Source organism: Somniosus microcephalus, chromosome 4, assembly GCF_052327205.1.
Source record: "Somniosus microcephalus isolate GS21.2 chromosome 4, FLI_Smic_1.0, whole genome shotgun sequence".
Classification (NCBI taxonomy): Eukaryota; Metazoa; Chordata; class Chondrichthyes; order Squaliformes; family Somniosidae; genus Somniosus; species Somniosus microcephalus.
Genome location: NC_140990.1, coordinates 299,983,610 through 299,997,278, shown reverse-complemented (window position 1 = coordinate 299,997,278; position 13,669 = coordinate 299,983,610). Strand labels below are relative to the sequence as shown.

The following is a 13,669-nucleotide window of genomic DNA, read 5'->3' as shown; positions in this document are numbered from 1 at the left end:
AGCAGAAAAAATTGACAGAGTTCAACCTCTGCTATTACAAGTGTATGTTCTGCTGGTCAATCATGGAGCAGTTCTATTTTCTACACTGACTGACTTGATCCCCTTATTCAGCCGAAAATACAGCTCACTTCCATGTTTCCTCCTTCAGCTCAGAGATTAGGATAGTCGGGAGATATCCAGTCTGCCAATAATAATAGAATCTATAGCTACAGAACTACAAGTGGTATTGGTTTCTCTCTCTCTCCAGGAGCTGAGTCATTCTGCCATAATGTGAAATGTCCATTGAATTACTGAGCAATTGGTGAACTTGGATGACCAGCATTGAGGCTGGGTCTCAAATCCCTGTGACCATATGGTTTTGAGCCTGGTGTTTTATCATCAGAGCTATAGGGCTTCCCTAGGGCAACAATGATGATGGTTAGGGAGATGTTTAAGGTCTGAATATCTGTTCATCCCCTTGACCAAGCATCTTCACAGAAATCACAGAATCACAGAAATCCCCACAGTGCAGATAGAGGCCATTTCGGCCCATCGAGCCTGCACTGACACATATCCCACCCTATCCCCGTAACCCCACGTATTTAATCCCCTAACACTAAGGGTCAATTTATCATAGCCAAATCAACCTAACCCGCACATCTTTGGACTGTGGGAGGAAACCGGAGCACCCGGAGGAAACCCACGCAGACACAGGGAGAATGTGCAAACTCCACACAGACAGTCACCTGAGGCCGGATTTGAACCCGGGTCCCTGGCGCTGTGAGGCAACAGTGCTAACCACTATGCCACCGTGCCCCCATCTTGTATCAAACCAAATGGTCATGTGATCTGTCAATTAGAAAACTGGAGACGGAATTTATGACATATTTAACGTAAAATCACAATTGTTTGCCCAATTTTATTTCAATTGTTGTCATCATATTTACCGATGTCAAAGCAATGTTTGATGTAAAGGAAATATTTTCAAACTTTACATTTTCTTTAGTGAAGACAATCTCTCATTTTAATACGTCAGGTTTGATTTGAATGATGGAAGTGCATTAAATTAAAAAGACTGAATGTGTGCATTATCCTATTTTTCTCATAGCATTTGCACATTTCAACATATGAAAGTTTTTGTCATGCTCTGACTTCAGTTTTTTCATTTTATATTGAATGCTCTAAAAATTGATGAAACGGAAATGACACTGAATAAAAATTTCCCTAACAGGGGCCCAATGGCAGAGTGGTAAAATATTTGTTTCACGCATCTCTGGCTACAGTTTTGATCTAGTCTTGAAGCCGATTCTGAGCAGAATGTCCTTGCAATCTGCAGTGACTTTCACATTTTAAGTTGATAACATTTCCCTGGGTCTGTGAATGTCCGATTGTAGCTGTTGTAGTATTCATATCTTCACACTCTTCCCTTGGCGAACCGTGTGAAGTGGTTAGCACTGTTGCCTCACAGCGCCAGGGACCCGGGTTCGAATCCGGCCTCGGGTGACTGTCTGTGTGGAGTTTGCACATTCTCCCCGTGTTTGCGTGGGTTTTCTCCGGGTGCTCCGGTTTCCTCCCACAGTCCAAAGATGTGCGGGTTAGGTTGATTGGCTATGATAAAAATTGACCCTTAGTGTTAGGGGGATTAAATACATGGGGTTACGGGGATAGGGTGTGATATGTGTTGGTGTAGGGGTTACGGGGATCGGGTGGGATATGTGTCGGTGCAGGCTCGATGGGCCGAAATGGCCTCTATCTGCACTGTGGGGTTTCTGTGATTCTGTGATTTCTGTGATGTGAGTGCATCGTCCATGGCCGTAACCATCTTTATACCAGCCGATGAGGTGGTTTATCCTACATGGCGTAAGTGTTTTTTTGGGCTCCCACAATCCACACAATGAGGAAGGGGCCACTCTCCAAATGCCAGTATCCCACTGCACGTCAACCCAGAATTCAGAGTCGGACCTTCGCGTTTTTACTTGCCGGGACTGCCTAGACCTGCACCTTTTCACATAGAGGTGGAAGTGCTACCCCTACTCACTCCTTCCCATTCTAGCTGTGGCGACATTACTGATAAGGAAGGACAAAAAATTATTTTTTAGAAAAGTTTCTCAACGCTCGAAAAGGGCGATATTCTTTTCTAACTGCATTTTTTTTTTAAACGGCAAAAAGCATCTAAGAATAGAAATGTTATTGTATATTAAACTAACACACCTGTACCAAATTCCTCCCTGCACCATTGTAACAGAGGTGTTAAGCCTTCAATGTTTTGAACTTTCTCATTTTTTTCCCCACTAAATACCTTTAATAAGGAGCTATTATATACCATGGCCTAGAGTTTCCGCTAAAACGAATGCAACCTGACGGAAATCGGCCAAACCAGCGTAAAAGATCGAGGAATTTTTAGCGCAAATTACGTTGACCGTAAATCGATTTTCCGCGATCTTTAACGCTGGTTCAAAAAACATCACGCCGGGGTCCGGCCCTGCCCACAAAACTGCCCATGCCCCCAGATTGAAATAATGAGCATGCCGAGTTTCTGCCATTTGCGACCATTTGAGAAGGCTCTTCAAATTAAGCTTTTTTTTTAGGCGCATGGGCACTAATGAGCAAGTTTTAAAAGTATTTAAATATTAAAAATATTTAATTTACTAAGAAACTGACTAGTGTACACCAATGTAACTAGTGAGTGGTTCAATATAGTTTTTCAAAGTCATTTTCAGTTATTTAAAATCAAGTTACTCACAGGTGGTGGACTGGACACCCTTATTAAAAATGCTTATTTTTTGTGATAAATCCCTTTTCAGCTGTATTGGTTAAACTGCACCAGGTTACCACTCTTAAATATGTCAATGAATATTTTTTAATGCAACAAAAAGAATAAACAATTATGTTCTATTACGCTGCCCGATTTCGCTGGTTCATGGAAGATTTTGCGTTTGTGATTATGCAAATGAGCTTGACCGGAAACTTGAACCATAACTTCACTTCGGAAAACCAGGGCAATCTTGAGCACAATTTGTGCCCAGATTGCCGACTACACCCAAAGCAGAAACTCCACCTCATTGTCTTCTCATAATCGATTCTACCAGAAGAATTTATTTATTCAAAGCGCAGATCAGAGCAAAGCAAATAATGGCAAAATATAAACACATCACTGTTAAAAGTATTGATGTGGCAGCCATCATTAACACGTGTACAGAATGTGCTAATTAGTTTTTCACGTATATAATAATGTACTCTGGTTTCTCTAAAAGGATTAGTTTATAGATCCAAATGATCGTACAAATATGGATTTTTCTAAGGGTTATGTTTCATTGTTTAAATTTTTTTTTTACCTGAACTCCACCTTAAAAAAATATGAATGAAATAAAATGTTTATTCCTGGATGTTTGCTGGTTACTTTGAACTTAGTAAAGTTTAATAAAGACTTGTATACGTGTAATTTTATGGATGCTTCTTCCCTTTGTTCACATTTGTCAACCCAGTTGGGGAGGAAGCCTCTTCTTTCGGTTATTAAGTCCATGTGTAAGGCTATGATATACAGTATGCATTTCCTGTAGCGCTTAACATTTCAGTTTCTTTGATAGATATCTTGGTCATTTTGTCAGAATTAATATGGGAGTCGCATGTTACAAGCTGCCAAAATGCCTGCATGACAATCGGAGTAATGGATTTTAGTCAACTGCTACATCAAAAGAGTTTATTCATTTTGACTCCTGCACAGAGTGCACCTTCCCAGCCGCACATCACTTCAATAAGGTCTGGCAGGCCCTGCCCACCCCTGAGAGCACTTAGCAGTGGGCTATCGTCAGAGGCAGCTCTCTTCTACCCACACTGTGTCACTGTCTGCTCCCTGGCCTTAATCCCACATGGAGGTGCGCGCCTTTCTTTTCCCTGGGCATCTTTCAGCTGCAAGGTAACAACTGCTGCCACACACTCAAAACCCTCGATTTTTTTATTACCCCTGTCTGTCACAGTTAGTTATTAATGCCGACTGCATGGGAAAGGAAATCGGTGGTCTTGTGTCTTCCTTAAGGCTCTCTTTTATTCAACACTGCAGTTACTCGTATCCCACCTTCAAACTGACTAGCAGACAGCATGAGACATTTAGCTGCAGATCAAAGGCTGCACGTCAAGTACAGGTCTCACTTTAACAAGATGTCACAATGGATATCTTTAGAAGAGCTTACCAAACTGGCTAAAGTTTGTTGTTTGCGTTCTTTGTAGAATTCAATTCTGTTTCCCTCGAGGCAAACCCAAGAACTGGTCCAGTTTTTCCTGAAAAAGAAGTGAGATCCTTAATACCCGCGGACCAAATGTATTAGCAGCGCAGAATATTCATAACTATCAATCTTAGTGCAATGCCCTATCAATAAATCTGTTAATAATTAGTCTCACAAGAGGTTTGTTGTTATATTCAGAACCAGATAATTTTATTCTTGCATTTAATTTGCTTCTCCTCTGCTACACCTAGAACACGAAAGAGCCTGCTACAATTTTGATGCTGAAACCTCTTCTCCTGAAGTTTAGAGTTAGGGTTCAGATTAGAGATCAGCAGAAATTCTGAACTAACACACCATCATTACAGAAAAAAATGTGCTTTCATCTCATTTTTATGATCCTCATCATTCCCTACTGATTTCCTGGAAGTACTTTAGTGCTACAAAAACTTATATCGAGCTTACACCAATTTGTCATAGAGTGCTTTGCTTTGAAATTCTGCTACTTTTTTGAATCAGAACAGCTCCATTAATTTCACTCTAGTGTTAGGAGCTTCCTTCATGATCGTTTAACCAGATATAACTCACAGATAATGTGCTTTTAACATTGCCAATCCCGTTCCCGAGGGACCATTAGTTATATCACAGCCCTTATACTAAACCAGCATATACTTGAAGATGTTGAAATAACTTTCAATGAATTTTCTCCTCTCCTCTCATGAAAGTGCTGATTCAAACTGGGGTGTGGTTCCAGGGATGCTGGTTACCCACCAGTACTTTGATCAAATTTCCATTCTTCATGTCTGAGTTGAGACAGGGAGCATTGGCAGGCTATTTGACTGTGACAGCATCACAGGCAAACCGATCCTGTCCTCATCTTATGTCCGTATATGAGCACAGTCTAGTAGCCACCATCGGAGAATGATTGAGAGAGAGAATGGTGGTTATTTTTCTCTCTCTCCTCTATGGCCCAGGGATAAGGAGGCTCCTAGTATTGCCCTGACTGAGATCAGCAGCTCAGCACAGACTAGGGATCAAATCTGGGATCTTCCTAGTTGGCATTGTTCAGTTCTAAACTATATAGTGCATTTCCCAACTGAGCCAAGTACATGAAGGCATTTTAGATGAAATTTCCTGTTTCTGTTCCTTCATATAAGTATGGATTGCGTTCAAGTGGAAGAATTATAAAAGTAATGCAACCACAAGGTAATGCCAATGCAATCTTGCTAAATTTGCACTAGACCTGGCAGGACGAGTTTTTAAAAATTCATTCATGGGATGTGGACGTCGCTGGCAAGGCCAGCATTTATTGCCCATCCCTAGTTGCCTTTGAGAAAGTGCTGGTGAGCTGCGTCCTTGAACCGCTGCAGTCCGTGTGGTGAAGGTACTCCCACAGTGCTGTTAGGGAGGGAGGTCTAGGATTTTAACCCAGCGATGATGAAGGATCGGTGATATACTTCCAAGTCAGGATGGTGTGTGACTTGGAAGGGAATTTAGAGATGGTGGTGTTCCCATGCGCCTGCTGCCCTTGTCCTTCTAGGTGGTGGAGGTCGTGGGTTTGGGAGGTGCTGCCGAAGAAGCCTTGGCGAGTTGCTGCAGTGCATCTTGTAGATGGTACACACTGCAGCCACGGTGCGCCGGTGGTGGAGGGAGTGAATGTTTAAGGTGGTGGATGGGGTGCCAATCAAGCGGGCTGCTTTATCTTGGATGGTGTCAAGCTTCTTGAGTGTTGTTGGAGCTGCAGTCATCCAGGCAAGTGGAGAGTATTCCATCACACTTCTTATTTGTGCCTTGTAGATAGTGGAAAGGCTTTGGGGAATCAGGAGGTGAGACACTCGCCACAGAATACTCAGCCTCTGACCTGCTCTTGTTGCCACAGTATTTATGTGGCTGGTCCAGTTAAGTTTCTGGTTAATGGTGACCCCCAGGATATTAATGGTTGGGGATTCAGCGATGATAATGCCGTTGAATGTCATGGGGAGGTGGTTAGATGCTCGCTTGTTGGAGATAGTCATTGCCTGGCACTTGTGTGGTGCGAATGTTACCTGCCACTTATCAGCCCAAGCCTGAATATCATCCAGGTCTTGCTGCATGCGGGCATGGACTGCTTCGTTATCTGAGGAGTTGTGAATGGCACTGAACACTGTGCAGTCATCAGCGAACATCCCTACTTCTGACCTTATGTTGGAGGGAAGGTCATTGATGAAGCAGCTGAAAATGTTTGGGCCTAGGACACTGCCCTCAAGGACTCCTGCAGCGATGTCCTGGAGCTGTGATAATTGACCTCCAACCACCACAACCATCTTCTTTTGTGCTAGGTATTACTCCAGTCAGTGTGGCGTTTTCCCCCCTGACTCCCATTGACTTCAGTTTTACTAGGGCTCCTTGATGCCAGACTCGGTCAAATGCTGCCTTGATCTCAGGGGCAGTCACTCTCACCTCACCTCTGAAATTCAGCTCCTTTGTCCAGGTTTGGACCAAGGCTGTAATGAGTTCGGGAGCCAAGTAGTGAAAGAAAAAAGAAAGAACAGGAAGTAGAGGACATGTCACATCTGGATCTATTCCTTAGCTCTAGTTCAGGCATAAGGTAGATTGATACACATTGCAAAACAGATGCTCTATCCATGAAATATGACCAGTTTGAGAACAGGGTGTTACACCAGCTATAAAAGGGATATCTTTACAAAGGTATATTATGTGTAGTCATAATAGCAGACAGCTCCAACAGCAGAAATCCATCTTGTACAGCAAATGAGGAGAGAATAAAGGTAATGATTAGAATCTCCTAGCCAGTTATCGCTTATGATTAATTAAAAACTTTATTTATTGTTTCCTTCGCAAATAGCCACATCTTACATTAAAACACTAACTTGTGGTAAATATTTTAACAATTTTGTGGTAAATATTTTAACAATTTTCTGATTAAAGACTTTTTGGGAACAAACATACTTAGGACCCCAATCACCATTTTAGAACAGAACTAGATGGCGCATGCCCCGTGTACGCTCGGCTCTGACCAGTTTTAACCAAAGAGGAGTCTTGAAAGTGGGGCCGCTTTTAACTCATCCAAATCAGCATTAACAAGGCAATGGGCCAGTAATTCCGGTCCCAACGCGTGAGTACGGACGGGGGTACTCACGCGTGGGCCCGTTTGAAGTGCCGGATTTCAGCATGCACAACGCATGCGCGGGAAACCGGCATTTCCTCCAAGGGGTTCAGAGGTCCAACGCGTGCGCACAGGACTCTGCGTGCACGCGTTGAACTTCCTTCTTTTTGACAGGTTTGCGCGTGTGCAAGGGCCTGAACTTTTTAGACATATAAAAAGGAGGCGTAAGGAGTGGATTCTTGAAGATAAGTGGTCTATTATTTAAAATGATTACATTTTTTCCACAGCTTCATTGTTTTTAAGAACTTTACAGTAAGGTAAGTTTATTTTTAGACCCGATTTCGTTAAAAATTATTTTTTTCAAAAATTTTATTAATTGTTTAAAATAGTTTTTTAAAGTTATTTATAGTTTATTTAATTATTGGGATGTTTTTTAAAATTTTATTTAAAGTTAAACTAGTCTTTTGGGCGCCCGTACTTTTCATGAGTTTGACAGTCTTTACTATCAAACTCATGAATGACGTTTCCCCTCCCCTGATTGGCTGCAGAGTGCTCACCTGATCCCAGCCGGCACATCGCACTAACTACGCCGCTGGATCAGGCAAGCACATCACGCCGACATCTGAACCGGGCCAGTGACAGGAATTCCAAGCAGGCCCGGGCTTCAGATGTCGGCGCGCCGGGTGAGTGCACATCGGGGGCTTGCACGCGCGGCAAGCTCCCGATCCTAATTTCTGGCCCATTAAATGGCTCAAAATGGGATTAGCAGACCTACCGCCCCCGAACCAATGCTCCTTCTGCCATCATTTTTAAAGAGGCCGACCAGTGGGTGGCTAAAACATCTGCCCGTTTCAGGTGGTAAGCTTTTTTAATATGCAAATTGGGGTTCCAGAACGTACATAGGACCCTGACTGGCATATTGGGAGACAACTTGGCAGCTCATGCGCCGTGTATTCTCTGATTAGTTTTACTGGCGGTACAGCAGAACAGCAACCCAAAAAGGTAAGTTTTGAATTATTTTTTGTGGGGCCTGGCGCAGCAGGAGTGTTCCTTCAGGCTCCACAAAAACAACCTGGGCCACTGATTCCCTTCCCACCACCACCACCATGGCTCCCCAAGAACAGACTTTTTAAAAAATTTGTTTATGGGATGTGGGCGTCGCTGGCAAGACCAGTATTTATTGTCCATCCCCTAGTTGCCCTTGAGAAGGTGGTGGTGAGCCGCCTTCTTGAACTGCTGCAGTCCGTGTGGCTCTACCTGTTTCCAGTCCTGAAGGCTGGCTGGGCTGCCCGATATTTCAGAGGCCCGGAGGCAGCAGGCTGCGCTGGGCACTCGTTTTCTGACAGCATCCTGCCGACCTTATGTTGATGAGGCCCGGCCCTCAAAATGGTACTGTCAGTCATTTCATTGGTTGACCACCCGATAGTTAAAATTACCCCCTTTTCATTTCTTTTATGGTCTGGTTTATATTTCCTACATATTTTTATAAGCGCACTTAATATCACACATCTAGCTATAAAATATGAACTGCATACTAAAGGATACCACCATATATAAAAGCCAGAATAACTAACCAAGCATAGCTAAATTTGGACATTAGAGTCGAGATTAGAAACAGGCATCAGTGACACAAATATAGATGGCACAAATCACTGCAATGTCTTGAAACTACATGACTGGAATGCACTTGCTAGGTTTATATTAATATTAATGTCTATTAATAACAGCCCTATATATAAGGTACTTGAGTGGCATAGTTAACCATTTTAACACATGTATGTATGTCTATAGGGGGCAGAAAAAGCAGCTTTTCATTGTGACAGTTCCTCAAATAGCCACCAGATGGTAGCAAAATTAGCAGCACTTCTGAAATAGAGATACAAGGAAAATAGCAAATGCTAGTTTTATTAATTTTTAAAAGCCCATTTTATTGTGCAGTAAGTAACGTCTGTATAATTAGAATGGCCAGAATGTGAACTCCTCCAGGATTTCATGGGCTACTGATATGTAGGGAAGAGATTTATGGACGGGGCTGCAGAGAATCAAATGGAAGCAAAGGTTTCCCTGTGGTGTGAGCCAGGTTGCATTTATTACATTTGTCTTTTTTTCTTCTTACTCTTCCTGCCTGTTCCTGTTAATGCATTAATCTATTCTGAAACAGCTAGATCAAAGTAATCCTCACAGAAACTGAAGCCAGACAGTAGGTGAGATGAAAGGCAGGCAACCTGTTTTTTTTTTAAACACAATTTCAAATGCCTTCAGGTATCATAAGTGTTGCTCCTGACAGAAATCACTGGTATTGACGTTCATTTTAGCACCGATAAATGCTGATAAGTCAGTAAATACTGAAGTTTGCTGAGAAATACAGTGCTTTGCCAGTGCACTCGGATTATGTTTGGATCAGCAATTCCACAGAATGGAAATGAAGAGTGTATTTAAAAAAAAAATCATACCTCTATTTAATAAAGATTGCAAAATATTCTCCTCTTTATTCCTGTTTAATTTGTGCTTTATATCTTAATGTAGCTTGTTTAATATACATACTTATTTTCAGGTTAAAGGACTTCAGCTGACTTGAATTTAACATACAAATACTTAAAGTTTTTCCCAATTATGAAGTGTTCATTTTTTGCTTCTGCAGACACATTAATTGAATGGTACTGACCTTTTGAGTTAATTTGTTGTTCTATTTACATTAAAATGAGATGATTGCTACATAGTTGTAAATATACATTAGAATTCGTACATGGTTCTGGAATTTTGCACATTATTAATGAAGTCACTGTACCCTAAAAATGAGTTTGAGTTTTTTTTTACCTGTCCTGTGGTAATGTATTGGCTGATCACTAAAGTCAACCAATAAAAAAAAGGGATCACAGCTAGTAGAATGTATTCACCAGTCATCATTAAAGTTCATTAGTGAAGAAAGTGTAGATCTCAACAAGAACAGCTAATACAGTGGGTTATCATCTTTGGGACCTAAGTTTGAACACGGGGTGTGGAAATTTGTACAACTGTATCTGACACCAGCCAACCTCACAGACTCTGAACTAGTTTAATTAGATCTCAGCCCTTGTATGACACTGTATTCTGGTGACGAGACCTCCACTTCGGAATTCTGCATACACCAAAACAATACCGTTGATAACTTCTGCCTGTTTATGCAGCATTTTTTTCTACTGTTTTAAATTGATATTTATTTTAATACAAGTCAACAAAAGTTAAATTAAAAATAGGGATTTTTAAAAAAATTGTGTACACACACACACACACACACACACACACACACACACACACTCGAACTGCAAATTAAAAATGAATCTGTTGTTCTGAGTTTAAAACCCAACTACCAGTGATAAAACAATGGGCAAAATATGCTGGGGGAAAATCTGCATGATAAACCAACTACAGGAGGGTGCCAGCAGTTTGGAAGCAGCAGCCATTTGTGTTTGAAATCTTTGTTTGAATTGAGAAAGCAATGGCGAGGTTGCACCAACATTGAAAAGATTAGGAAAGAAGACAGGATATATCAAGGAGCAGTGGTTAAATCATGCCGAACATGGGTTTTAAAAGCTTGCGCCTTGATGGAGGAGGAAACAACTGAGGGAAGCAATAAGTTCCACAGTTTTAAGGTCCTAGAAAAGAATGAGTGAGAGTAGAAGACTATGCAATGAATCTTGATTTCAACTCAGGGAGAGGATAAGTGTGTATCACCTGCTGGTTCATGAATGAACTGGAAAACTGATACTGGATTCGTATGCAAATCCCAATGAGTCCAACATCATGTAAGCAGAATCAATATTCATTGGAACAGACTGCAACATTTAAAAGCAGTTCCGTGATACTGTTTTCAAATGTTGCAGTCTGTTCATTGTGCACACACATTTACTTCTACGGAATATATTTTACAGACCCATAAAAAGGTGATGGATATTTACTTTCCTATATACGCAATATCTTGTACAGAATAAAAGAATAATTCATGAAAACAATAATGATTTTCAACTGTTTGACAAACTTGTTTATAGCTAGCTGGCCTTCCAGTAGCTTAGTGATCACCACAGCATAAAATTGTAGCTCTCTTTTCATGGGATCCCAAACAAGAAAATCACTCTGGACGCAACTGTTAAAAATTTAGGCAGCAAAAAACGTTAAAAAAACAGACCACAACATTGGCCCGGATTTTGCAATGATAATAACGGTGAGGCTAACAGTGCTCACCATTATTACGGAGTAAATCGGATAGCAACTTCCGGCGTCCACACATGCGCAGTTAAATGCTGGAATCCGGAAGTTGCTGTCGGTGATACCCCGCTCCTCCACAGGGCGCGCTGTAACAGATAGGTTCCAACAGATGCCAATAGATTCGGCACTGAAATCAATGTAATGGCATAAAGTTGCAGTACTTACCCATTAGTTCACCACTAAACACAGCAGAAAATATTAGGGCTGGTGCATTCAGAAGTAAGTGAATTTTAATGGTGTGACAAGTGATAATTACTGCCAAACAACCTCTCTGGCCTTGAAAATTTAATTTTACAAGTGTGGAGATTCATTCCCTCATAATTAAATTAGTGTTGGAGATTTAAGAAGAACTACAAATTAAAATAATTCTTTTGAACTTTTTCTGTCTGTCTTTTATCTCTCTCTCTTTATCTCATCTTTCTTTCCCAATCTATATTTTGCTTTCTGTACATGATTTAAATCTAATTTATACTTCCTGGTTTAGATTCTGCATATCTCAGTGAGGATTCTTCAATCTGATTGGTTGAAGAGCCTTGCTGTTGCCCGTCTGCTCACAGACACCACAGATCTCCTGTAGAGGGTTCCCCACTGGATCAGGTGCCTGATGACAGCAAGTCTACACTCAAAAGCCAGTGAAAACTCTGTGGGCAGCTCTCAGCTTAGTTAACGGCAAGCGCCGTTCCTTGGCTGCTAACTGAAAAATCCGGGCCATTGTGTTATTGGACAGCATTGGATTAAAGAGATATTCATTTTTAAATTGTGATATGGCCCACCTTTTAGCTTCCCTCATTTTGCTGTACTGAGGAGATTTGAATGCCATTAAGTTTCCCAGGTTAAATATAACATTAACAATAGTTGCCCTAGAAGGAAAGACCTATCACTGTTGCCACTAAAGGTTACTCCTCAGAAGGACAGAATTTAAAGATACCTTGATCAAAAGGAATTTAAAGAACATTGCCATGACATGAATGAATATATGTTCCTGAGAGAAGTCTACGCACTCGATTTTGTCCAATACGTTGATTGGTTGGGTGAGCTATGATAGTTGCTAAGTCTGCAACAATATAAGTTTTACAAAATACTGGGTTTTAGAATTGCAAATTCATAATTTCTGGGGGGCAGATGCATGTATCATACCGCTACAGTGTGGCTTTAAAATATACTGTAAAATTGGATACAGGGGACAGAAGATGATACATAGATTCCATGGAAACTACTTCTCCCTACATCAAATATTTTTCTTCTTTCCTCCTTTTTGCTTTTTCCATTCGATTATAGCCCCCACACTGTTACCTCCGGAGTCCCCCAATGCTCTATCTTTGGCTCATCCTCTTCCTCAGCTACAAGCTGCCCCTTTGCCACGCGAGGCTAGCTTCCACATGTACATTGACGACATCCAGCTCTACTCCTGGAGCACCTCTCTTGACCCCTCCACCGTCTCTCTGTTGTCAGACTGCTTGTTCGACATCCATTCATGGAAGAGCCACAATTTCCTCCAGCTAAACATGCAGAGGTGTGATCAAAATAATGGCTGCCAAGCCAAAGAAGAAGATATTAGGAGGGGGGGGGGGACCAAAATCTTGAAGAGATGGCTCTTAAAGTGGATCTTAAAGGAAAAGAGGGAGGTGGAGAGGCAAAACGGTTTAAGATGAATGAAGTCAGTGACAATGGGTAACAGGCTGAAAGTGGCAGAGCACCTAGGAAACCCTTTCCCTTCATTTTTCTCTGCCATTTATTAACCACCTGCTCCTGCAACCTTAACCAAGGCTATTAATGAGTTGAGATGTCTTCTAAAGCCCTCCAATCTATGTCTTCTTATTAAAAGACTCCCCTTTAATTATTCCCATTAGATTAAACTTGTCTTAAATGCATTTTTTTTCCATTACTCATGTCCTCCCTAAACCAACAGAGACTGCACCTGGTGTTGTTAATAATAATTCCAATAAGCTTCCAATAGAGAATTGAGTACAATTTTGCACTTGACAATTTGGGTAGGGTTTGCACAATTCTTAACCATTTAGAACTGACTTTGACCTGTAGATGAAAATTAGCTCTCAAGCCTCTAGAATTTGGCCAGTTTCAGATAATCTGCTGAACAGCTGAATTTAGTTTACTTTAG

General features: G+C 41.3%; 1 protein-coding gene across 1 annotated transcript in view; it reads right to left on the bottom strand.

The window, feature by feature from the left end:
- The window catches only part of arhgap15 (Rho GTPase activating protein 15), an 820,951-nt gene that overhangs the window by 605,212 nt on the left and 202,070 nt on the right, over window positions 1-13,669 (bottom strand). Inside the window, exon 6 of the mRNA XM_085986657.1 lies at window positions 4,170-4,257. Coding sequence (XP_085842783.1) covers window positions 4,170-4,257 — 88 coding nt within the window. The remainder of the gene's footprint in view (window positions 1-4,169; window positions 4,258-13,669) is intronic.